General features: G+C 42.8%; 1 protein-coding gene and 1 non-coding gene across 2 annotated transcripts in view; both read left to right on the forward strand.

Annotated features, from left to right (window-relative positions):
* Nucleotides 1–26,695, forward strand: part of KDM5B (lysine demethylase 5B) — a 90,491-nt gene that overhangs the window by 19,925 nt on the left and 43,871 nt on the right. Inside the window, exons 2-9 of the mRNA XM_049770583.1 lie at nt 7,761–7,838; nt 10,028–10,150; nt 12,292–12,462; nt 15,078–15,212; nt 21,397–21,493; nt 23,078–23,187; nt 25,399–25,557; nt 26,071–26,190. Coding sequence (XP_049626540.1) covers nt 7,761–7,838; nt 10,028–10,150; nt 12,292–12,462; nt 15,078–15,212; nt 21,397–21,493; nt 23,078–23,187; nt 25,399–25,557; nt 26,071–26,190 — 993 coding nt within the window. The remainder of the gene's footprint in view (nt 1–7,760; nt 7,839–10,027; nt 10,151–12,291; nt 12,463–15,077; nt 15,213–21,396; nt 21,494–23,077; nt 23,188–25,398; nt 25,558–26,070; nt 26,191–26,695) is intronic.
* On the forward strand, nt 16,098–16,267 carry LOC126004971 (U1 spliceosomal RNA). Its single transcript, XR_007494167.1, has one exon. It is a non-coding gene; the product is annotated as a U1 spliceosomal RNA (small nuclear RNA).

Raw genomic sequence — 26,695 nt, forward strand, 5'->3', positions numbered from 1 at the left:
GTTCCAATCTCTATTAGATAGGATCTTATTTGTATGTATAGTATTTTCCCATTTTAATGTGCCTATGCAAAAAAGGAGCAATGCCACGTGGCGTTATTGGTACATATGGGGGCCATAAGAACAAGCCCAATAATCCCCATGACATGGTTCAATCATAAGCATTAAACTGGGGGACTCTTTCAACAAAATTCTTTGTTGAACAGCTCATAAACAGAAGATAAAAAGTAGTTAGAATCGTCACTGTATAAGAGAATATTTAGTAAGACTTATAGCTGTCAGAGAAAAAACACAAAATAGAGGCCTGGAGAGATAGCACAACGGCGTTTGCCTTGCAAGCAGCTGATCCAGGACCAAAGGTGGTTGGTTCGAATCCTGGTGTCCCATAGGGTCCCCCGTGCCTGCCAGGAGCTATTTCTGAGCAGACAGCCAGGAGTAACCCCTGAGCACTGCCGGGTGTGGCCCAAAATCCAAAAAAAAAAAAAAAAAAAAAAGAGTAATGTGGGTTAGTGATGTTTGGGGGTGTGTGTGTGAGAGAGTTAAGGAGTAAAAATGAGCTTTGTAGGGGTGTGGGAAAGGGAAGAATACAAAATGGACATTCTGGATACGCAAAACAAACATAAAGATAAGGGATACTCTTAATACATGCTGCGTGAGCTAGCCCCCACGCAGTTTTCCATATGTGGACTAGTCAGAAATTGCCAGTGACAAACTTAGCGCAACCAAGCAAATCTCAGCACACCCCAACCCACCATTTCTGGCCTCCTGGGTTGGAACCCCAGAAGGCCTGGAGGCCGGGGGCAGAAGAGGGGAAGCCTGGGAGCCTATCAAGGCTCCCAGCGCATCCAAGTTAGGGAGAAGGCCTTCCACATGGGGTCTCTCCAAATCCCATGCGGCTAAAGCTAGCCTCCAGCTCAACAGAGGATGGATAGAGAGCCGGAAGCCAGGATCTGCCTGCCCTACACCCCATGCCCTTCCCACCCTAGAGCTGGGGGAAGGGTGGGGAAAGCTTGGGACCTCATCCAGGAGGGACCTCACCTACACCCACCTTGTCTGGCCGCCTGGGCTGGAACCCCAGAAGGCCTGGAGGCCAGGGGCAGAAGAGGGGAAGGCTGGGGGCCTATCAAGGCTCCCAGCACATCCAAGTTAGGGAGAAGGCCTTCTACATGGGGTCTCCCCCAACCCCATGCCATCTAGAGCTAGCCTCCAGCAAGAGAGGATGGATAGAGAATCTGGCCCTTTTTCTAGTCTTTTTTGATAACTCAGGTTCTATCCTCTGGTACCCCATGTAGTCCCCCTACCCTTTTTTTTTTTAATTATCTTTATTTAAACACCATGATTACAAATATAATTGTACTTGTATGATTACAGTCATGTAAAGAACACCCACCTTTAGGAATAATCCTTTTATTATTATTATTATTATTATTATTATTATTTTGGGTTTTGGGCCATATCTTGTGATGCTCAAGGGTTACTCCTGAATCTGTACTCAGAATTATTCCTGGCAGTGCTCAAGGGATGTCGGAGGTTGAACCCTGGTCAACTCCATGCAAGATAGATGCCCTACCTTTTGTCACTTTAGCCTCCAGGAGTGATCCTTGAACTCTGAGACAGGAATAATCCCTGAACATACCTATTTATGACCCTCCCACCTCCAAAATGCAATAAGGGCCAAAGATAGTACTGCAATGGGCTGACCTGGCTTCAAGCTCCAGCATCCTGTATGGCCCTCTGAGCACTGCCAGGAGTGATTCCTGAGAACAAAGCTTGGAGTGATACCTGAGCATCACCGGATTGTGACCCTACCAAAAAACAAATAATAAGCAACAATAAAGAAATAAAAAAGGAAACTGGACAGGTAGGAGTTAAGTGTGTAAGAAGTTTCTCTGCTCATCTTTTGAAGGCATCACTAGTCCATGGAGGATTGGTTCACTAAAATCTTTGTGTTTTACACTTTGTTGCTTCTATCCAGTGAAAATCTTAAAAGTACAAATTGGTTGGGGACCGGAGAGATAGCATAGCGGTCGGGTGTTTGCCTTGCACGCAACAGACCCAGGATGGGCGGTGGTTCGAATCCTGCATCCCATATGGTCCCCTGAGCTTGCCAGGAGCGATTTCTGAGTGCAGAGCCAGGAGTAACCTGAGTGCCACTGGGTATGGCCCCAAAACGAAAACAGAAAGTACAAATTGGCCTGGTGAGATAATACAGTGGGTATGGTGCTTGCCTTGTATGTGTCAGCCTGGATTTGATTTTCTCTCAGAGCTTTGTATTTTTTCCCTGAGCTCTGAACGAGGAGTGATCCCTGAGCATAGAACCAGGAATGACTCCAAAACAAACCAAAAATGATTTTATTTTAGAACTTTGTTAGATTACTAAAAAAAAGGGACTAGTGTAGATACACCCTTATATCACTCCCCTTTTTATTAATGTCTTACGCTAGACACATTTTTTAGAGTGAGTAAGCTTTTGTTAGTAACTTTTCTTAGGTCTGTTCTGTTTTGGTTTCCTAGGCTCCATATCCCTTTCAGGATGTACATCATACTTGGCTTTCAGTGTTTCAGAGCTATTGAGTTATGGAAGTGATGTCAGGATTATCTGGCTGTTGATGGCACTGACAGAGGGGCTCTGAGTGTCTGGAATAGCAGGTCCTGCTCTGGGGCAGTTGCTGGATGATGGACTCCAGTTTTCTTCTTTCTCTCTGATCATTGAGGGATGGACCATAGTGATTACATAACCTGAGCACCACTGGGTATGACCCCAAAACAAAACACATCAAAAAAGGAAAACAATGAAAAGGCACTTTTTTGATTTTGCTTCTGGGCCACATCCAGAATTACTCGGGCTACTACTGTCAAGATGTTCTGGGGACCAAGAGATTACAGCCTTCAAACCTGGGCCTTCCATATGCAAAGCAGGCATTCAGCCATTGAGCTCCTTGACCCTGTGCTGTGAAAGTGAATGTTGGATTGGTTGCAGCACAGTGGCTGTCTGAGTCCCCCATAGCTCTGTTGTTCGTGATCCCAGGGCAGTTTCTGGGACAAAAACTGGAACTAAGAGTGGAACCAGATCAGCACCACAACTACAGAAAAAGATGTGAGTGCTGCTGTTTGGAAAAAATGGCACAAGCAGTGGAAACACAGATGGAAACTTTTCTCCAAGAGCACCAGGGCTGAGTGTGCTGGGCCATCATCGATTGCAGTCTCAATGAGCATCGTCACTGGGTGTGCAAGATCATGACAGTAATTCAGGACAGGAAACAGGGACAATGAATGACATGAATATTGGGGTCTATCGTGTGTGCTTACAGAATACCCTGGTTTTGATCACAACACAAACACCCTCCTGAATAGAGTCCTGGAGCTCCTGGTACCTTTAGTCTAATTGACCCAAAATTGCTGGAGGAACTCTAGGTATTTTGAGCACTGGTTGAGGACCTGCCCTTTCCAATAAAGAAAATATTGGAGAAATAACAGGGAAGAAAATAGAGGAACCATTAATCTGTGTTGAAATTGCTGTTGTGTTGTTGAACATTCTGGTTGGAGCAAGAGTTGAGATGGAAGAATAAAGTCCTTAATGGTCACACTCTTTTTTTTTTTTTTTTTTTTTTTTTTCATTTTTGGGATATACCCATAGATGCTCAGGAATCAATTTTGGTGGTTTTGGAGGGAAAGGGGGTGCTGCCTGTGGAATGCTGAGGATCAAACCTGGATCAAGTGCATACAAGGCAGGCAAGCACCCTATTCGCTATGCTATCACTCTGGCCCAGTGTAGCACTTTGAAAGTTGAAGTAGTTGTGATTTTTTTGTGTTTCATAGGTCAGAACTTTATGTAATATGCTATATTTGGCCATCATTCACTTCTCATTGTTGTGTATGGATTCACATACTTGGGGGCAGGGCTTGAACACTTGGTGGTTGTGGCGTGGAGGTCTTAGAACAAAAGAATGTTGATAAATCTACCCCAAGGGAAGTAAGGAACTAAAGAATAAGGAGCATTATTATTATTATTATTATTATTATTTTTGGTTTTTGGGCCACACCCGGCAGTGCTCAGGGGTTACTCCTGGCTGTCTGCTCAGAAATAGCTCCTGGCAGGCACGGGGGACCATATGGGACACCGGGATTCGAACCAACCACCTTTGGTCCTGGATCGGCTGCTTGCAAGGCAAACGCTGCTGTGCTATCTCTCCAGGCCCCAATAAGGAGCATTATTAACACATTTTATTTCTGTTTGTGTGACTGTATTCCTTTGTATGACAAAGCATTCCTGGTAGACATCCATCAGTGAATGGCTAGTGGATTCTGTTAGGGATATAACCTTGTTTGCTCTTATTTATAAATGAGGATGTTTTTGGGTCCAGGGTGAGCACAGTGGGTAGGGTGCTTTAGCCTTGCATGAGGCTTACATGGGTGTGATACCCACTGTCCCATATGTTCCCCTGAGTAGCACCAGGAGTGATTACTGTGTGCAGACCAGGAGTAACCCCTGAACATCAATAGGTGTAACCCCAATCATTTTCATAGGTGTCTTAAGGATATCTTACATACAAAAACCATTACATTGAGCAGAAAGTATTCTTACTGTATTTAACACATGTGATACTGGAAACACAATTCAGTTAGATAATTTTGTCGTGCTCAGCTGAATGCTTTTGAAATCACTTACAGTTTTTATAAAAGGGGTCAGGGAAAAATTTGATAAAATTTTGAGGCCCACATGCAGTAGCACTCAGCAACTCTGAGGTTGCTCCCAACTCACCATTTTGTGCTTGGGACACCATGGATTGTTCACTGATTGAGTTGGGGCCAATTGCAGTGCAAGCAACTCCCTTACTATCTCCAACAGCCTGAAAATGCCCTTTGAATAAATTCTTACGATCTTGAAAATTTTATATACCAATTTTTTTTTTTTTTTTTTTGTGGTTTTTGGGTCACACCCGGCAGTGCTCAGGGGTTATTCCTGGCTCCAGGCTCAGAAATTGCTCCTGGCAGGCACGGGGGACCATATGGGGCGCTGGGATTCGAACTGATGACCTCCTGCATGAAAGGCAAAAACGCCTTACCTCCATGCTATCTCTCCGGCCCCCTTATATACCAATTTTATATTAATGTTGGTAACTTAAAAACTGAGAATCTGTGGGCCTCAGCAATAGGGTGTTTGCCTTCATTGGGGCCCAACTGGATTCAGTGCCCTGGCATCCCATATGGTATCCCGAGCCTGCCAAGAGTGATCCCTGAGTGCAGAGCCAGGAGTAAGCCCTGAACATTGCCTGGTGTGCCCCCTGAGTCCTCAAAGTAAGAACCGGAATTTCCATGATTGAATGGCACCCTGCTGGCAGTGGATATGTTCCTAGTTCATCTCTTAGTAAACTAACCAGAATATACATTTGACACTAATTTTTCTTTTTTTTCTTCATTTTTTTCGTTTTTCGGCCACACCTGGTGATGCGCTCAAGGGTTACTTCTAGCTATGCGCTCAGAAATTGCTCAGGGGAGTATATGGGAGGCCGGGGGATTGAACCATGGTCTATCCTAGGTTATTGTGCACAAGACAGATGCTTTACCGCTTGTGCCACTGCTCTGGCCCCTATTTTCTGTGTTGTTGTTTTGTTTGTTTGTTTATGGATCACACCCGGCAGCGCTCTGGGATGGTTACGCCTGTTCTATGCTCAGAAATCGCTCCTGGCAGGCTCGGGGGACCATATGGGATGCTGGGATTCGAACCACCATCCTTCTGCATGCAAGGCAAACCCCTACCTCCATGCTATCTCTCTGGCCCCTTTCTGTGTGTGTTTTTTTTTGTGTGTGTGTGTCACACTCAGTGGTGCTCAGGGGGGTTACTCCTGGCTCTGCGCTCAGAAATCGTACCTGGCAGGCATGGGGGAACTATGTGGGATGCTGGGATTTGAACCACCATCTGTCCTGGATTGGCTGCGTGCAAGGCAAACACCCTACCGCTGTACTATCCCTCCAGCCCCGATTTTATGTTGTTTTTTTTTTGTAAAGCCACTGTTGAGTATAAACATTAAGAGTCTAAATTTCCATATCAATCTCCCAATGACAACCTTTGCTATAATTAAACAGTATTCTACTTATTCATATGCAGGCATCAATAGCACGTTACTTAGAGTGAATTTTCAACATGGTTTTGAAAATTCTTTGTATTTTTCTGAATGTTAAGCTTGTGCTGGTTGGTGTTAAAAACTTAAGTGTTCTGTAAGTCATTGGTTTTTTTTTTTTTTTTTTTTTTTTGTTTTGGGGCCACACCCGGTGACGCTCAGGGGTTACTCCTGGCTATGCGCTCAAAAGTCACTCCTGGCTTGGGGGACCATATGGGATGCCGGGGGATCGAACCGCGGTCCTTCCAAGGCTAGCGCAGGTAAGGCAGGCACCTTACCTCCAGCGCCACCTACCCGGCCCCAGAACTGGGTTTGATTCTTGGCACCCCGTATAGTCCCCTGAGCCAGGAGTAAATCCTGAGTACCACTAGGTGTGATGCAAAAACAAAAAGGAAGAAAAATTTTTTTCTTTTAGAGGCCAGGAATATGGCTTTTGAGGTAGACCACAAGCTTCTTAAGCATGAGGCGTCTTGGATTTAATCATGATACTTAATGAACAAGTAGGGGCTTGGAGCCATAGCACAGTGGAGAGGGCTTTTGTCTTGCACATGAATGGCCTACCCTGAACACAGGCACTTGTGGTTCAAAAACAAACAAAAAAACAAAACAAACAAATAATAAAATAAATCTCAACAGAGATTTTCTGCAATTATCAGCATGAACTTGCAATTTATAATACTTTTTTGGAAAGGAATTTTTTTGGGGGTTGGTTTTGTGTTTTAATAATAGTCACTGTGTAAATACTATGAAATTTTGATCATCTTTTTTTGGGGTGGGGCTACACACACAGGCACTCGGGTTACTCCTGGCTCTGCAATAAGAAATCAATCCTGGGCCCGGAGAGATAGCACAGCGGCGTTTGCCTTGCAAGCAGCCGATCCAGGACCAAAGGTGGTTGGTTCGAATCCCGGTGTCCCATATGGTCCCCCGTGCCTGCCAGGAGGTATTTCTGAGCAGACAGTCAGGAGTAACCCCTGAGCAACGCCGGGTGTGGCCCAAAAAAAACAAAAAACAAACAAACAAAAGTTTCTTTCACTTATTCAGTGCTTACCCATTTTTTTTGGGGGGGGTTGTTTACTTTTGGAGGCACATTTGACAGAACTCTGGGTTTACTTAGACTCTGCTCAGGGATCACTTCTGTCAACTGAGAGGATTGTATGTGATGCCAAAGATCAAGTGAGATTGGCTGTGTGCAAGACAAGTGCCCTCCCTCCCTGTTGTGCTATTTCTATGGCTCTCATTCAAAAATTGCTCCTGGGGGCTGAGAGCACAGTGGTAGGCATTTGCCTTGTATGCAGCCAATCCAGGACAGATGGTGGTTCGAATCCTAGCATCCCATCTGGTCCCAGGTGCCTGCCATTATCGATTTCTGAGCGCAGAGCCAGGAATAACTCCTGAGCGCTGCTGGGTGTGACTCCCGCCCCGCTCAAAAAAAATAAAATCACTCCTGGCAGGCTTGGGGGGACCATATGGGATGCAGGGAATCAAACCCAGGTCCGTCCTGGGTCAGCTGTATGCAAGGCAAATGCCTTACTGCTGAATTATCACTGGCTTGTAAACATTTTTTTGTTGTTGTTGTAAACATTTTTTTAATGTCAGAATCATGCATTCTTTTAATAAATGCCTTTGCTTCTTCCCTAGGATTGGCAGCCACCATTTGCATGTGACGTTGATAAACTGCATTTTACTCCACGTATCCAAAGGCTGAATGAATTGGAGGTAGTATGTATATATATTTTGTGGGGCAGGGGTTTCCTGCACTGGTCTGTGTTCAAGATATTGTGTTGATACTAAGGATTGATTCTAGGGGTCCTGCATAAAAAGTGTACTCTAGCTTTTTATTTTCCCAACACCCCTGGAAGTGATTTCCCCTGAAGTAATTTCTTTTCTTTTTCTTTTTCTTTTTTTTTTTGGTTTTTGGGCCACACCCGTTTGACGCTTTCTTGCTGTACACTAGTGTTTCTCAGCCTTTTATAGTTGCTTCCAGTTCTTTCCTTCTAGTGTGTCACCCATTCACCTACTCCTGTACTCCTTCCCTTTTCCCAGTGTCCTGTGCCCCCACCCCATTTAATTTTCACCCAAGGTCCCTTACCTAGGCCTGCCCATTTGAAATGCTGTTCTATACTAGTCCAAATGGGCCTTAGGTAGATCTTTTGGAATAATGTGACTATGTGGTCCACATATTTCCAAAATGTATGTATGTATGTATGTATGTATGTATGTATGTATGTATGTATGTATATATTTTAAGCTTCAAATGGCTTAAATATATATTAAATAAAAAGCAATTGCCGAGCTGGATAAGTTATAAAGAAGTAAAAATGGCTTGTACAGAAATGTGCCTTTTCCAAAGCTCTCGAACAGTTGACCTACTAATACAATCTAATTATATATTTTCAAGTACTTTCATGTGCTTTAAGTTTTGCTGGAGAGAATAGAGGATGGGCACTGACATTGAGATTGCAAAATATGGGGTCCCACCCGGCAGTGCTCAGGAGTTACTCCTGGCTCTACGCTCAGAAATGGCTCCTGGGAGGCTCAGGGGACCATATGGAATGCTGGGATTCTGACCACCTTCCTTCTGGTTGCAAGGCAAACTTACCTCCATGCTATCTCTCCGGCCTCGAAAGAGTATTTTTTTTTTCTTTTTGGGTCACACCCGGTACTGCTCAGGGGTTACTCCTAGCTCCATGCTCAGAAATCACTCCTGGCAGGCAAAGGGGACCATATGGGGATGCCAGGATTCGAACCACCGTCCTTGTGCATGAAAGGCAAACGCCTTATCTCCATGCTATCTCTCCGGCCCCCCAAAAGAATATTTTTGAGTCACATCCTGAAGTGCTCAGGGATTTCTCCTGGCTCTGCTCTCAGAAATCACCCGTCAGGCTTGGGGACTATAGTGGATGCCAAAAATCAAATCCAGATCTGCCGCAAGCAAGGCAAATGTCTTCAACACCAAAATGGCAAAATATTAAGGAAAAATTACTTGTAGTCACTGTTTTTGATAATCGTTTAAAGGATATTTCCCTGGCTTTCTGTTACCTTTATATTATTGAGACTTGGTAAAGAATCTATATTATAAAATGTTTTGAAATTGGTATTTGAGCAAATAAGAAGAAAAAGACTTAAAGAGAATGTTTTAAAAAACTGAAATTGAGGGCCGGATAGATAGCATGGAGGTAAGACGTGTTTGCTTTTCATGCAGAAGGATAGTGGTTCAAGTCCCACGATCCCAAATGGTCCCCTGTGCCTGCCAGGGCGATTTCTGAGCACAGAGCCAGGAGTAACCCCTGAGCATTGCCTGCAGGGTGTGGACCCCCCCACCAAATACTGAAATTGGACAGTGATTTGAATCCCAGCATCCCATATGGTCCCCTGAGCCTGCCAGGAGCAATTTCTGAGCGCAAAGCCAGGAATAACACCTGAGCCCCCCGCCCGGTGGGACCCCAAAACCAAAAACAACAACGAAAAAAAAAAGAATAAAAATACTGAAATTGGGACTAGAGTAATGATAGCGCAGTGGGTAGAGCAGAGTCACTGTGTATATAGCCAATCTGAGTTCTATCCCCAGCACCCCATATGGTCCTCACAACCCTGATAGGAGAGATTCCCTGAGCACAGAGCCAGGAATAAACCCTGAACAAGAGTGTGGCCTCCTTAATTAAGGAAATTGTGAAGGGCATAGAAAAGTCTATTTGTTATCACTCATATAATTCATGAAGAATTATATTGATAAAGCCCTGTTAAATGCACCCTTTCACAGTACCGAGGTAGTTGCATAACACCTGGTAGGAACTGAATTCTCGTTGGGTTCCCCCCCCCCCCCCGCCCCCCACATAATTATTTAACTCTGGCAAGAGAGTTTCAATGAACTCAGTAGCATTAAAATTTTATTCTTCGTTATTTAGGCTCAGACACGTGTAAAATTGAATTTCTTGGACCAGATTGCAAAGTATTGGGAGTTGCAGGGAAGTACTCTGAAAATCCCACACGTGGAGAGGAAGATTTTGGACTTGTTTCAACTTAATAAGGTAAAGAACCATCATCTGATCATCTTGTTTAATACTAGGTCTAGCAGTATGAACCTGATTTTTTTTTTTTTTTTTTTGATTTTTGGGCCAAAAATCTGGTGATAATCGGGTTACTCCTTGCTGTGTGCTCAGAAATCGCTCCTGGCAGTCTTAGGAGATCATATGGAATGTCAGGAATCAAACCACCTTTCATCCCTAGTCGCTGCGTGCAAGGCGAACGCCCTACCACTGTGCTACTCTCCGGCCTTGATTTTGATCTTTAACTAAAAGGGTTTATTGTTTGAAATGTTAAAATGAGATTTTCAGTTCAGATGACTGATGGTGCTCTAGTAGTTAGTTTTGAAAACCTGATCTTGTGAAAAGTTTTGTCTCCCTTCTGTCATTTTTATGGTTTTTTTTGTTGTTTGTTTGTTTTGTTTTTGTTTTTGGGTCACACCCGGAAGCACTCAGGTATTGATACCTGAGGACATATCAGAGGACTTCTGGCTCTACGCTCAGAAATCACTCCTGGCAGGCTCTGGGGACCATATGGGATTCGAACCACCATCCTTTTGCATGCAAGGCAAACGCCTTATCTCCATGCTATCTCCTCGGCCCCCTTCTGTCATTTTTAATTTTACAGTAGTTGTAGAAGTGTTTCTCTCTTACCACAAATAAAAAACAAAACAAAACAAACGAGTGTTGGGAGAGAAGTTTGACCGAACTAAAAAGATCAAATCATAATTCACTGAAGTGAGGCACCTTGCACATGTTGACTTGGGCTCAGTTCAGTATCCCATACGCTCCCCCAAGTCCTGCCAGTAGTCATTCCTGAACTAGAGACAGGAGTAACCCCTGAGCATCACTGGGTGTGGCCGAAAAAAAAAAAAAAAACAAAAATCCAACCAAAAATTTGCTTGTTTCACTTAACATAGAAATTTATATTTATTGGACAAGACCAGGAGCTCTTCACGCTGTGACCAAAGAGTAACAGACCTCAGGACGCGGCAGCTGCTCAGGGAGCAGCTGTTTGTTCTGCGGGGCTACATGCTGCCCTCCCCACATCTCCACCCCTGCCTGAAAACCTGCTCTGCTCTCTCTAGGCATCCCAGAGTGAAGGATGATGAAAACTGCACGCAGGGTGGCGACTTAAATAAAACTTTATTTATAAAAAAAAAAAAAAAAAAAGAAATTTATATTTACACTAAACTTGCTGCTATCCTCACAGTTTAGTAGTGCTTATGAGAAAACTTTAAGGATCAGTTCAGTGACTAGAATCAATAATAAAGGCAATTATTGTTTTGTTTACATACCCAAACATTTTGGTTGCTTGGTACAGGGTTGGAAAATTGAAAAATTGGTTTTGGGCAGTACAAAATATTTTAGGTACTATGTTGTCAGAATCAATGTTTTAATTTTCTAGCTTAGAATGAATTTTTTTTTTTTTGACAAAGGTAATATTATGAGTTACAGTCACACAATAGGGGTTAAAGGGCTTATCTTGCATGTGGCTGATGTGGATTTAATCCTTGACACTGCATATGATTCCCTTGCTCCCTGGCAGTAGTGAGCCCTTATCAAGTGTAGCCTAAAGGTTTAAAAAAAAATAAAGAGAAAACATATGTATTTATCTTTGTGGCGTCAGGGATTGAAAGTGTCATATTCATGTCTATGTGTAATGCAGGCTTGTTAGCACTGAGCCTTGTTCCTTGTTCCTTGTTCCCAGGGAATCTGGTTTTTCTTTGTTTCAGTCCTTACTTTCCTGCCTCCCTGCCTGCCACAGGCATGCTATTCCCAGACCTGCTCCAGAGATGACTCCTAGGAATTAGCCTTTACTTCAGTTTGTAAAACATGAGCTACAGCTGAGAGAGATAGAGAGATGGAGGGAGGGAGGAAGGAAAGGAAGGAGGTAGAGAAGAAGAGAGAGGAGAGAGGAGAGAGTTGTGGTGTGGTGTGGTGTGGGACCATATGTGGTTTTGGATTGAATGTGATCAGCCACTTGAAATGCAGGTGTCCTTCAGATTGTGCTCTCTCTTGGACTTGGGAATACAAAATTCCAAGATTATACAGCTAACATTTGTCCTTATAGCCATAGAAAGAATGGAATATAGGAATGATTTCCAAATAGATACTTATAATTCTTTTGCTTTATCATTTAACAGTTAGTGGCAGACGAAGGAGGCTTTGCAGTCGTTTGCAAAGATAGAAAATGGACCAAAATTGCCACCAAGATGGGCTTTGCTCCTGGCAAAGCTGTTGGCTCACATATCAGAGGACATTATGAGAGAATCCTCAATCCTTACAATTTATTTCTGTCTGGAGACAGTTTAAGAGTGAGTATTGCTTTTTTTTTTTTTATTAAAAAATAATTCATTGAGTCACATTGAAATAGTTACAAAGTCACTTATGATTGCTTCAGGCATACAGTGTTCCAGTAGCCATCCCTTTACCAGTGCACATTTCCTACCACCTTTGTCCCTAGTTTCCCACTTACCCTTCTCCCAGCCCTTTCTCCCCCTACCTGCCTCTATGACATACATTCTTCTTGTCTTTCAAGAGTGAATTTTGGGCTAGCTTGAACTGTTTTTCACTGTACATTTCAGTTGAAGAGTTCTGTTTTTTGTGTTGAAGGCATTATTTTGTTCTGTTTGTTCTGTGGATTGTTCTCCATTTTGTTCCATTTTCAGAGAAAGCTCAGATACTTATTTTTTTAAATACTTTTTTGGTTTTTGGGCCATACCCAGTGGAACCTCAGGAGTTTACTCCTCCTGGCTCTGTACTCAGAAATCTCTCCTGGCAGTCTTGGGAGGGGACCATATGGGATGCTGGGGATCAAACTTGGGGCATTCCCAGGTTGCCGCTTTCAAGGCAAAAGTCTACCTTTGTGCTATTGCTCTGACTCCCAAGATATATATAAAAAAAAATTTTTTTTTTTTGGATTTTGGGCTACACCCTGTGACGCACAGTAGTTACTCCTGGCTATGTATTCAGAAATCGCTCCTGGCTTGGGGACCATATGGGACAGGGATTGAACCATGGTTTGCCCTGGGTTAGCTGCGTGCAAGGCAAATGCCCTACCACTGTGCCATCACTCTGGCCCTGATATTTTATTTTTATAGATGGTTTTATATAGTTTCACAGCTTCAAGTTATATGAAATAGTATTTAACTATCAGAAGTAGATTTTATAACATGTTTCTGTGTGTTTTCTTTATCTTTTTCCATTTCTATGGTTCTTTTTTTGTGGGTGTTATAGGGGAGCACACCCATTTGTGCTTAGGAATCACACCGGATGGGCTTGGGGGTGCTATTTAGAATTCCTAGGTCCGAGACCAGGACAGCAATGGGGCCAGGCAAAATCCCTTGATGCCTTGTTATTGCCCTTCCGGATTCTTCTGCAAATGTTTGAGGAAGAAGATTGTAGAGAGGCAGACAGTATTGCTGTGTTCAGAACCAAGAATTCTAGAAGATTGTTGGTTTAGTACACCTCTTTACAATTTTATTTAATACTGAAGCCTATATTTGAAAATGACTTTGTGTTTGAGTTCTTTTTAGAACAGGAGAAACTCATTCAAATTAATATTTTGTTGTTTCGACAGTAAATGCCTACTTTCAGTTTAGAATAAAATCAAAGAGAAAAGTCAAAATAAGTAATGCTTTTCTAATTAGAACAAAAATTATTGTTGTGTTTTTCATATTAGTCTTTGCCTTGTATGTTTGGAAGAAAATGGAAGCACAATCAGTGAGAATAGTTAAATGACCCTTTTCTCAGTTCTAGTATCTTCTGATAACAGAACATTGCTAATTATACCTAAATCTATAGAGTTCTAAAAATTTAGGAAGTCACGATTCTTTTTTTTTTCCTACTGAATACATTTCTACTCTGAAAACATTTAAAATTGTCATTTTTTGGGGGGTGGACACACCTGGAGGTAGTCAGGTCATATTCCTGGCTCTACTTCTCTCAGGGATCATTCCTGGTGAGGCTCTGTGTGTCTTAAGTGGTGCTCAAACTGCTGTACTATGCCTCTGGCCTCAAAATTATTAGATCATTCTTACAGAATATGGGGGGAAAAATTAAGAACTTCTAATGGGTCTGTTTAAATTGTAAGCAGGGATAATTGCAGTTTCTCATTGGGTTTGTCTTTTTTTTTTTTTTTTTTTTTGGTTATTGGGCCACACCCGGCGGTGCTCAGGGGTTACTCCTGGCTGTCTGCTCAGAAATAGCTCCTGGCAGGCACGGGGGACCATATGGGATACCGGGATTCGAACCAACCACCTTTTGGTCCTGGATCGGCTGCTTGCAAGGCAAACGCCGCTGTGCTATCTCTCCGGGCCCTCATTGGGTATGTCTTGGGCCTATTTATGGCATGTTATGACATGATAATAATTAAATGAAATTTCATTTAATTAGTTCAATCAGGATCTGGAGCAATTGTACAGTGGTAAGGCGTTTGCCTTGTACATGGCTGACACAGGACCCTACCTACTTTGTTTTGATCCCCAGCATTCCATATGGTCCCCTGAGTCTGCCAGGAGTGAAATCTGAGCAGAGTACAGAGGAGTAACCTCTGAGCACCCCTGGGTGTGGCCCAAAAGCAAAACAAAAAATAGCTCATGGCATTTGCTAAGCTTTTTTTTTTTTTTTTTTTTTTCCCTTCTGGGAACCATATGGAATGCCAGGAATCAAACCTGGATATCTGTGCACATGGCAAGCCTTACCTGCTATACTGTCTCTCTGGACCCAGCATTTGCTAAACATTATAGATAGCTATTTATATATTTTTATTATTGGTAGCTATATGTATAAACTTGTCCTTTTTTAAAAGAACTTTTAAATTACAGACCTATTATATATCTATGTAAATTGTGGATATACCTTGCAAAAATCCATTCAAATTTTTTCTCAATGAAAGGGAGGAATTTCTCAGTATAATTATTCTTTCTAGTGTCTGCAGAAGCCAAACCTGACCACAGATACAAAGGACAAGGAGTACAAACCCCATGATATTCCCCAGAGGCAGTCAGTGCAGCCCTTGGAAACATGCCCCCCTGCCCGCCGAGCCAAGCGCATGAGAGCGGAGGTGAGTGTACTGGAATCTGCTGCAACATCTTCTTGTGCCTTAGTCCTAGTGTCTAGTAGATCGCTCTATTATAGTTGTGCTTCTTATAGAGGGTCCAGCTTTTAGATTTGAGAAAATTGTGCTGAGAAAAGAGGTATGGAATTTTATTTTTGTAACCTACTTCATTGTTGGGAGGGTAAGATTTGTTTCTGATGATATTTACTTTATCCATGAATTAGGAAGTGATCATTGCAAATTTAGGCTAAAATAATCCGAAGAAGAGATTTGTTGAAAATAACTGGTTTGGGGTGGAAGTCAATGCTCTCGATCTTTGCTCAATGAGACAGGCTGTGCTTTTAGGGTCCTGAGTTTCTGAGCCGTGTCCCTAGTTCATGGGAACTTTATTTTTAGATTTCTTGAAAAAAGGATCTGGGAATTAGTGGCATATAGCTATATCAATAAAGAAAATGATTGGGGCTAGAGGAATAGCACAGTGGTAGGGTGTTTGCCTTGCATGTAGCTGACCCAGGACGGACCTCAGTTCAATCCCTGGTGTCCCATATGGTCCCCCAAGCCAGGAGCGATTTCTAAGCACATAGCCAGGAGTAACCCCTGAGTGTCACAGTGTTTGGCCTGAAAAAAAATCACCACTACCACCACGACCACTACCATCCCTACCCCCCACAACCCCCCCCCCCCCCAGGAAAGAAAATGATTGAATAGGGCATTTACCTTGCTCACAGCTGACCAAAGGTTTGCTCCTGGGTACCCCATATGGAGTGATCCTGAGTCAAAAACAAAAGATTGGACAGTATGAAGGGACTCACTGAATCTAGAATAGCGGGGGGGGGGGGGGACGACGACGGGACGGGGACGGCGGGAGGGGGAGTTAAGAGTTGATATGGCATACTTACCTGGCAGGGGAGATACCATGATCATGATCACGAAGGTGTGGTTTCCCCAGGGCAAGGCTCACCCTTTGCACTCCGGGTGTGCTGACCTCTGCGATTTCCCCAAATGTGGGAAACTCGACTGCATAATTTGTGGTAGTGGGTGACTGCGTGCGCACTCTCCCCTGAAAAAAAAATTAGAGTTGATAAGGCAGATCCAGATTTTTCTCTTGAGACTTCACTAAGGAAGGATATTTCTCTAGTTCTTGCTTTTTTGTCTGTTTTTGTTCTGGGACCACACACAGTGATGCTCAAGGGTTACTCCTGGCTCTGAACTCAGAAATCACACCTGTGAGACTCTGGGTATGGCACCAGGGACATTTGGGATGTGGGAGATTGAATCCAGGTTGGGTGTTATCACTCTTGCCCATGTAATTCTTGTTTATTAATACAGAGGAGCAAAAGTTCTGTGAGCCTGCAAAGCTTATGTATGAGTAGGGTCAACCCTAAGACTCTTTGATAATATATTAGGAACAATTTAGAACTCAGAAGCTTCACTGCATTGTAGATTTTTCTAAATCTGTGTTTATTGGTTCATATTGTTAATTATTGGTGTGGATACAAAAATAGAATTTTCTGAGCCAGAGAATTAATAGCAGATAAGGTGCTTGCCTTAATTAGGTTCAATACCCAGGCCCCCACAAGGTCCCCACAGCCCCACCAGGAGTAATAAAAACCAAAAAACAACAACCTAAAAGATAGATTTTCTGAGGAAATAGATAAAATAATTATTTTTCACTTAGGTTGTAGGAGAACAAATATATATAAATAAACAAATGTTGTAGGTAGTACTGAGTTTTTTCTTTCAAAGTATTATTAGATAGGTAGTACTGAAGTACTATATATGTGTGTGTATATATGTATAATAATATTTTGAAAGAAAAAAACTTCAGTACTATCTACCACAACATTTCTTTTTGTTGTTGTTTTGATTTTGGGCCACATCCTGTGACTCTCAGGGATTACTCCTGGCTATGTGCTCAGATATCGCTTCTGACTTAGGGGACCATATCAGATGCCACGGTATTGAACCTAGGTCAGCCTGTGCAAGGCAAACACCCTACTGCTGCACCACCACTCTGGCCCCCACAACATTTATTTTCTTTGTCAATAAGTATACTAGCATTTCAACTATGAAAGCTGAGTCTGGCTAATTATACCATCAACAGTAGGGACTTTTATCTATTATTTTTGGGCTACACCCTGTGCTGCTTAGGGTTATTCCTGACTCAGCATTGAGGAATTACTCCTGGTAGTGCTCAGAGGACCATATAGGATGCTGGGGATCCAGCCCAGGTCAGCCATGTGCAAGGCAAGCATCCTAGTTCAGTAATTTTACTCTGGTCCTGGTAACAAACTAGCAGTGTTTCCCTTTTGGGAGGCTGGTTTGAGCCTCAGCAATGCACAGGGCTGACTCTTGGCTCTGTGCTCAGGGATTCTGGTGAGGCTGATTTGTGCACTTGCAAGGCAAGTGCTCTGTCCCAGTGCCCAACTAATCATTGTTAGAAGAAACTTTTTTGTTTGTTTGTTTTTGTTTTTGGGTCACACCCAGCGGTGCTCAGGGGTTACTCCTGGTTCTATGCTCAGAAATTTCTTCTGGCAGGCTCGGGGGCCATATGGGATACTGGGATTCGAACCACCATCCTCCTGCATGCAAGGCAAATGCCTTACCTCCGTGCTATCTCTCCGGCCCCGGAAGAAACATTTTTAATAATATATTTACTAATATAATAATTAGTAGAGAATTATTTTGGAAGCTAATTTTTCCAAAAATAACTGACAGGCCTGTGCCAGAGCCATAGTACAGCGGGTAGGGCATTTATTTGTTTTGCATGTGGCTCAACTGGGTTTGATTCCAAGCATCCCATATACTCCTTAGCCTGTCAGGAGTAATTACTGAGTGCTGCCGGGTGTGACCCAAAACCAAACCAAACCAAAAATAATTGACAAGCTGGGGTCAGAGCAAGTAGCACAGCGGTACGGTGTTTGCCATGCATGCAGCTGCCCAGGATGGACCTGAGTTTGATCCCCAGTGCCCCATATGGTCCCTTCAGCCAGGTGCAATTTCTGAGTGTATAGCCAGGAGTAACAACCCCTGAGCATTACCGGGTATGGCCCAGAAACAAAATAATTGACAAGCTTTGCATTGGACCAACACTTATATTCTTTTTCTTTTTCTTTTTTTTTTTTGGGGGGGGGTGTCACATCCAGCAACGTTCAGGGGTTACTCCTGGCTCTAGGCTCAGAAGTTGCTCCTGGCAGGCTCGGGGGACCATATGGGATGCCGGGATTCAAACCACAATTTTTCTGCATACAAGGCAAATGCTCTACCTCCATGCTATCTTTCCGGCCCAACACGTTTATTCTAATGACTGATATTTTTAATAATAACTGATTTGGTTTAATCATGACTTCAGTAAAAACAACTTAAGTAGATGAGGGGCTGGAGTGATAGCACAACGGTGTTTGTCTTGCAAGCAGCCAATCCAGGACCCCAGGTGGTTGGTTCGAATCCCAGCATCCCATATGGTCCCCCGTGCCTGCCAGGAGCTATTTCTGAGCAGATAGTCAGGAGTAACCCATGAGCACTGCCGGGTGTGGCTCAAAAACCAAAACAAAACAAAACAAAAAAACAACCCCACCCCCAAAAAAAAAAACAAAACCAAAATGACTTAAGTAGATGAGAACTAAGGGACTTCCATAAAGAAAATAAAATATGTCTCAATTTTGGTAGTGTTTTTTTCCCATAATTTGTTTCTGATTCTTTATCTTTCTTTTTTTTTTCTTTTTACTTGGGGGACAGCACACCTGGTGGTGCTCAAGGGCTTCTGGCTCTGTGCTCAGAAATTGCTCCTGGGGGCCGGGTGGTGGCGCTAAAGGTAAGGTGCCTGCCTTGCCTGCGCTAGCCTTGGATGGACCACGGTTCGAACCCCCCATGGTCCCATATGGTCCCCCAAGCCAGGAGCAACTTCTGAGCACATAGCCAGGAGTAACCCCTGAGCGTTACCGGGTGTGGCCCCCCCCCAAAAAAAAGAAATTGCTCCTGGCAGACTTGGGATCATATGGGATGCTGGGAATCTAGCATGCCCTTGCTTGGTCCTTTATGGGTTTTTTATTTTATTTTATTTTTATTATTCTTATTATTATTGGTGATGGTGGATTTGTGATAGCCCACTTCTGGCTCTGCTCAGGAATTGCTCTAATGAGCTCAGGGGCCATATGGGGTACTTGGGATTGACCTAGGTTGGCCTTGTGTAAAGTACTCTGCCTGCTATACTAGCTCTCTGACCCTAATAACTTTTTTTAATTAAAAAAATCACTTTTTGGGCCCGGAGAGATAGCACAGCAGCGTTTGCCTTGCAAGCAGCCGATCCAGGACCAAAGGTGGTTGGTTCGAATCCCGGTGTCCCATATGGTCCCCCATGCCTGCCAGGAGCTATTTCTGAGCAGACAGCCAGGAGTAACCCCTGAGCACCGCCGGGTGTGGCCCAAAACCCCCCCCCAAAAAAAAATCACTTTTTACTACTTTAAAATCTTAAGACACTGATATTTGCTAAGATGTTCATAAAATTGAGTGTTTTAGATATACAATATTCCAACACCAGTCTTATCAACAAATTTCCCTTTCTACCTATGTCCCCAGGTTGCCCCCGCCCCCAGTGTGCTCTGTTGGCAGGCATATAACAAATATGTTTCATATTACTTTCTCCAGTAAAACTAAAGGATGGCAAATAGAATAGTTAGAAAATAAATGAATAAAAATCAATTCATGATTATTGACTGCTATGTTTTTAACTTTTCTGAAACAGGATAACCATATGCACCATTAGTGTCATACTTGGTACACGTTGGAAAGTTTCTCCTGTCTATTAAAGGAATTTTTGAATATTTAAAAAAAAATTGGGAAACCAGAGCAGTGTCTCAAGCAGTAAGGCATCTGCCTTTTCCACACTAACATAGGACTGATAGCGGTTCGATCCCTCCCTGCGTCCCATATGGTCCCCCAAGGCAGGAATGATTTCTGAGTGCATAGTAACCCCTGAGTGCATGAGTAACCCCTGAGTGCCACTGGATATGGCCTAAAAACAAACAAAAAAAATTTTTTTTATGATAGCACCATGATTTACCTAATTGTTCAGATTACGGTCATTTTAGGCATTAAATGTTTAAAACTCCAATCCCACCACCAATGTGACCTTCCCTTCACCAGTGTCCTCAGTTTACAACCACCCTCACCTGCCCAATTGCAGGCACAAACAAATTAAAATTATTTAATTTACAAGTAAATTCAGAACTTTATTAACAAATTAACTATTTAATATAAATAGTTATTTAATATAAATAACAAATAACTATATTATTTGTTAGAACATAAAGACAAATGGAATTATCAAAACTTAGATCAACAAGGAGTCAATCTGAAATAATGGTCATATGTCTTCATGGTGTTAATATAGTCTAAGGATTCACAGATCTGCAACAAATTTGGTGGCTTGGCAGTTTGATGAGTTGGGGGAGCTGGGCTGTTTCTGTGGGAGGGTACTTGGTGTGGTGTTGGGCTGCTGTAGTTCATGCAGAAAGGAAATCTGCCCCTCCTATTCTGAGAAGATCACAGATGCATCAGCCTGAACCAGATTACTTGGGGAGAGTCACTGACCATCATTCTCTTTGTTTTGTTTTTGCTTTTGTTTTAAGTTTTAGAGCCACCAACAATGCTCATGGGTTACTCACTCCTGGCTTTGCACTCAGGAATTATTCATGCAGTGCTTAGGACACCAAATGGATGCCTGGGGTTGAATCTGGATCTGTGGCATACAAGACAAAACACTCGCCCCTCTGTACTATCGTTCCTGGCTATCATTTTGGAGCTTGTTTAGAGGTGCTGGGTTATTTTTGAGCCAGGAAATGGCATTTAAAAAAAAAAAACACTAAGATTCCTTAAGTAATAATTATGGGCGAGATGTCTCTGATGGGAGAGAGAAGCACGTTCTGCATGTCCTGTTAGTGTGTCACTTGAGTTTCCAGTAGGATTTTACTTTATTTTTGGGGAGGTTGGCTATACCTAGTAGTACTCAGGGCTTACTCCTGACTGCCCTCAAGCTTTTTCTGACAGGCATGGTGATCTGTGGTGCTTGTGTCAGCCATTTACAAGGCAAGTACTTCCCTGCTGTGCTCTCTCTGGTACTTATAGTTGAATTTTAATAGATTTCTTTATTTTTAAAGAAAATACTCTCATATATGATCTTTTTTTTAAGGCCATGAATATTAAAATTGAACCCGAGGAGATGACAGAAGCCAGAACTCATAATCTTAGACGTCGAATGGGCTGTCCAGCTCCAAAATGTGAAAATGGTAAGAAAGTTGAAATATGATGTTAATAAGTAGGGAACCAGTAAAAAAGTATATAAACAAAAGCAATTGCTTATTAGGAAACCTGTTGTGTGCTCAGTTCTCCCGCTGAGTTGCCTCTGACCCATTACTACTACTACTACTTTTCTTTTTCTTTTTTTCCATTACTTCTTTTTTTTTTTTTTTTTTTTTGGTTTTTTGGGTCACACCAGGCAGTGCTCAGGGGTTATTCCTGGCTCCAGGCTCAGAAATTGCTCCTGGCAGGCACGGGGGACCATATGGGACGCCAGGATTCGAACCGATGACCTCCTGCATGAAAGGCAAACGCTTTACCTCCATGCTATCTCTCCGGCCCCTCCATTACTTCTTTGATGCTCAGTCCCACACATTAGTGAGTCTGAGTCTCTCTCTCTGACTGGTCACACTCAGCATCTTCCACTTCCATCCATGTTGCTATTGATTGCTTGGCTTTATTTTTTCATAGAGATGAATGGCAAAACTTTTTTTACAACTAAAATTTTGTGGGTGATACCTGGTGGTGCTCAGGGGCTCAGGACCATATGGGACGCTGGGGATTGAATAAATCAGACTCATCTATGACACATTAGCCAATGCTCAGGGTTACTCCTGGCTGTGTGCTCAGGGGTCTTTCTTGGTGGTGCTCAGAGACCATATGGGAAGCCAGGGTTTGAACCCTGGTTGGCTGTATGCAAGGTAGCCTGCTGTGCTGTCACTTTAGCCATGACCCTCGATATATTTTTTATGTCAATTTTCTTTGAAATAAATGTTGTTTGCAATGATTGAATTTGGGGGGGGTGGATTTGAGTCACACCTGGCAGCACTCAGGAGTTACTCCTGGCTCTACGCTCAGAAATCGCCCCCAGGAGGCTCAGGGGATCATATGGGATGCTGGGATTCGAACCACCGTCCTATACGCAAGGCAAAGCCTTATCGCTGTGCTATCTTTCCAGCCCCGATGATTGAATTTTTTAATTTAGTAGTGTCCATCACAGTATAAATAGTTGATTGCTGGTGTATTGGCTAAAATTTTTAGTCTTGGGTCTATGGATTCAAAAGGTATATTATCTTTGATTACGGAGAAATGGATTGTTTTTTGGGCCGCACCCGGCGCCGCTGAGGGGTTACTCCTGGCTTTGCACTCAGAAACCACTCGTAACAGGCTCTGGGGACCATATGGGATGCTGGGAATTGAACCCAGGTCCATCCTGAGTCAGCAGCAAACGCCTCACACCTGTGCTACTCTTTAACTCTGGAGAGATTGTATGTACTTTGCAGGAGTACCTGTTGTGAGTTAATAATCACTTGTTGACAAGATCAAGAGGAACTTGCCTTTAAAATATGTTATATCTTGGCATCTTACATACAAACCTGAGGGGGAGATCTCCAACATAGCCACATCTTGACACTTAGATGAATCCGTTTTCTGAGCCCTTGAATATAGAGATAACACACATTGTGCTCTAGGCCTCAGGATTTGTATCACATTATGTACTTTGGGCAGGAAGAAGCTGAGAGGAGCATAGTAGAAAAAGCTCTAATTTATTGCCTCTTTATTGCCTCTTACAGAGAAAGATATGAAGACCAACATCCAGCAGGAAGCCATTGAGAAGAAAGACTATATTGTAGAAAGTGAAAAAGAAAAACCCAAGAGTCGATCTAAAAAAACCACCAATGCTGTGAGTTGACACCTTCAAACGTTTTATTTCCAAGTTTATACTTTTGAGATGAGCTGTGAGTAGATCTCGCGTGCGTGTGCGTTTCCTTGCCACATTGCCCGCTGCCAGGGCTTTCTCCTGGCTCTCTATTGATGGATCGACTCATGCTAGGACTTGGGACTATATTGGGTACTGGTGAGCAAAGTTGGCAAGTCTAACCCTTTGGACTCTCTCCAGCCCCAAGTAAAGCCTTTCAAGTCATTTCATATTGCCACTTTCTAGATTAGGAAATACATAACCGCTTTTTGAAGGTGTTAGTAACATCTGGGATGGGGAGATGTTCCTGTACTGTATCAAGTGCATTCAGGTTAGTATTAAATAATAATGAATTAGATACCATGTATAATTTTCTGTAAAAACATTAGTTTCTTGGGGCCGGCAGTGGCACTAGAGATAAGGCGTCTGCCTTGCGAGCGCTAGCCTAGAATGGACTGTGGTTCGATCCCCCACCTTCCCATATGATCCCCCAAGCCAGGAGCGATTTCAGAGGGCATAGCCGAGTGTCAACGGCTGTGGCCCCAAAACAAAAAAATAAAAAAAACAACAAAAGATCCCACTAGTTTCTCTCCAGATGACTAGCTCAAGTATTGAGTTGATGTTTTCCAATTTTCCTACAAGGAAGGGAAAAGGAAGAGGAATACGTGAGAGAATATCAGGTGAGGAAGGACCTGTAGGGTTGGGTATGAATATGGAGCCATTTAAAAGAAAACAAAAGTGAAGTCTGGAAACAGACTCTGTTGGTTTTCTTCTGCTCCCACCTGGAAACGATGTAGCTCAACATTGTTTTTTCATCTTGAAATTCTTTTTTTGTTTTTGTTTTTGTTTGAGTCACACACCCTGTGGCTCTGCACTGGGATGGGACCATATGGGATGCCTGGATTCCACTATCCTTCCTGCGTCGGCTGCATGCAGGGCAAACATCCTACCACTTTGCTATCTTAGTTTTTTGTTTGTTTTTGGGTCACACCCGCCAGTGCTCAGTTACTCCTGGCTCTGTGCTCAGAAATTGCTCCTGGCAGGCACGGAAGATTATATGGGATGCTGATATTCGAACCACCTTCTGTCCTGGATTAGCTATGTGCAAGGCAGATTCCCTACCGCTGTGCTTGCTATCTGGCCCCTCTTTTAGTTTTTTAAATGAGTATCCATATTGTTTTCCAAAAGGACCCACTCTATATTCCTACCAGCAGTGGATGAGGGTTCTTTCCCCCCATCATCCTTGCTAACACTGGTTGATTTTGTTCTTTTTGATGTTTCTGGTCTCACTAGTGTGAGACAAATCTCATTGTTGCTTTAGTTTTGATTTCCCTGATAATTGTTGTGGGACATTTTTTTTGGTGTGTACTTTTAGGCCTTTTATTTCCTCCAGCCCTTTGAGCGGTTTTTAGAATCCCTATGTTTATATTATGAAGTATTAGGGGTCAGAACTTAATGTCTATGTATTTTTGTCACTGTTTTGAGAATTTTTTTTTTTAGTTTAATCACTTAGAGTCAACCAGGTTGATGGTTGAGTTTTAATCCTATAGTGTCCCCACAACCATCACTCCACCAGTATTTATTTCCTGCCACCAATTTCCTCAGGTTCCCTCCTGTCCCCCAACCCTCCACCCTAGTTTCTTCTATTGAAGACACTTCTATTCTTTGTGAGAAACTTTTTAATTAAAAGCCATCGTAAATTGGTAATATACTGGATTAATTTCATGTTTTCTTACCTTTAAAGCATGAGAACTCCTATTTGGGGGAGCATCGGTTGATAATTATTGCCTAGTATGTTAGTTTATAATTGTCTTTCACTAAAGTACTATAAAGTGGGTATATAGGTAACAACCTCTCAACACACAATTGAGAAAGCAGGAGGTGTAGTATGTGCTCTGTTGTTTAAAGGGAACTGCATTTTGTTTTGTTTGTTTTTGGGCTACACCCACCTCGGGGGTTGCTCCTGGTTCTGTGCTCAGAAATCGCCCCTGGCAGGCTTGGGGGACCATATAGGATGCTGGGAATCGAACCACCCTTGTTCCAGGGTCTGCCCCATGCAAGGCAAACGGCCTACTATGCTGTCTCTCCAGCTCCAGGAACTGCATTTTTAATTCAGGCAGAAACGAGTAGGTCATGTTATACATTGCCTTTACTTTCCCCATATGAGCAGCTCATGTTCCTTTGTTGTGGCTACAGGTTGACCTATACGTGTGCCTCTTATGTGGCAGTGGCAATGATGAGGACCGCCTTCTCTTGTGTGATGGGTGTGATGACAGTTACCACACTTTCTGCCTTGTCCCACCTCTCCATGATGTTCCCAAAGGAGACTGGAGGTGTCCGAAGTGTTTGGCTCAGGTAAGAACTAGTTGTAGATTTAGATTTGGAAAGTTTTTTCTTGAACATATTTACTTTGCATTTGGGTTTTAAATTTGGCAGTTGATGGTAATGAGTCGTATAGAAAACAAAATGGGACTGGACCTGAAAACAAGAGTTATGATTTTATGGTCTAAAAATAACTAATTTATTCACCCATACTTTTTCTTTTTTCTTTTTTTTTTTTTTGGTTTTTGGGCCACACCCAGTAACGCTCAGGGGTTACTCCTGGCTACGCGCTCAGAAGTTGCTCCTGGCTTGGGGGACCATATGGGACACCGGGGGATCGAACCGCGGTCCGTCCAAGGCTAGCGCAGGCAAGGCAGGCACCTTACCTTTAGCGCCACTGCCCGGCCCCCACCCATACTTTTTCTAAATAATATGTCTCTAAGTCAAGTTTTATTGTCTGCTTTCAAATTTTGTGGGTAATTAAATATGAATTGATTATATATACACATATGTTTGTTTATTTATTTATTTATTTATTATTTTCAGGAGTGTAGTAAACCTCAAGAAGCATTTGGCTTTGAACAAGCAGCCAGGGACTATACTCTTCGTACTTTTGGGGAAATGGCAGATGCATTCAAGTCTGATTACTTCAATATGCCAGTCCATGTATGTACATCTGTACTGTTTGGATTTCGATTCTCTAATGCTTCTGGAGAAAAGTTTAAAAAATCGATCTGAGTTGGCACCTTTCTTTTTTTTGTTTGTTTCTGTTTTTGCTTTTGTTTTTTGGGCCACACCTGGTGACAGTCAGGGGTTACTACTCCTGGCTATGTGCTCAGAAATTTCTCTTAGCTAGGGGAACCGTTTGGGAAGCCGGGGGATCGAACCAGGTCTGTTCTGGATTGGCGTGTGCAAAGCAAACGCCTTATCGCTATGCTATTGCTCTGGCCCCTGAATTGGTACCTTTCCAATAATCATTTTTTGCCTTTTTTTGGGTTTATTTTTACCTTTTGTGCCATACTTGGTGATACTCAAGGCTGATTTCTGGCTTTGTGCTCAGGCATCACCCTGGCACTGGGAATTGAAACGTTGTCAGTTGTGCACGAGAAAAGATCCTTATCTGCTGTATTGTTGTTCTGGATTAGTATTGCCCTAAGATCAGTCTATTTAT

This window comes from Suncus etruscus, chromosome 3 (assembly GCF_024139225.1).
Source record: "Suncus etruscus isolate mSunEtr1 chromosome 3, mSunEtr1.pri.cur, whole genome shotgun sequence".
Taxonomy (NCBI): domain Eukaryota; kingdom Metazoa; phylum Chordata; class Mammalia; order Eulipotyphla; family Soricidae; genus Suncus; species Suncus etruscus.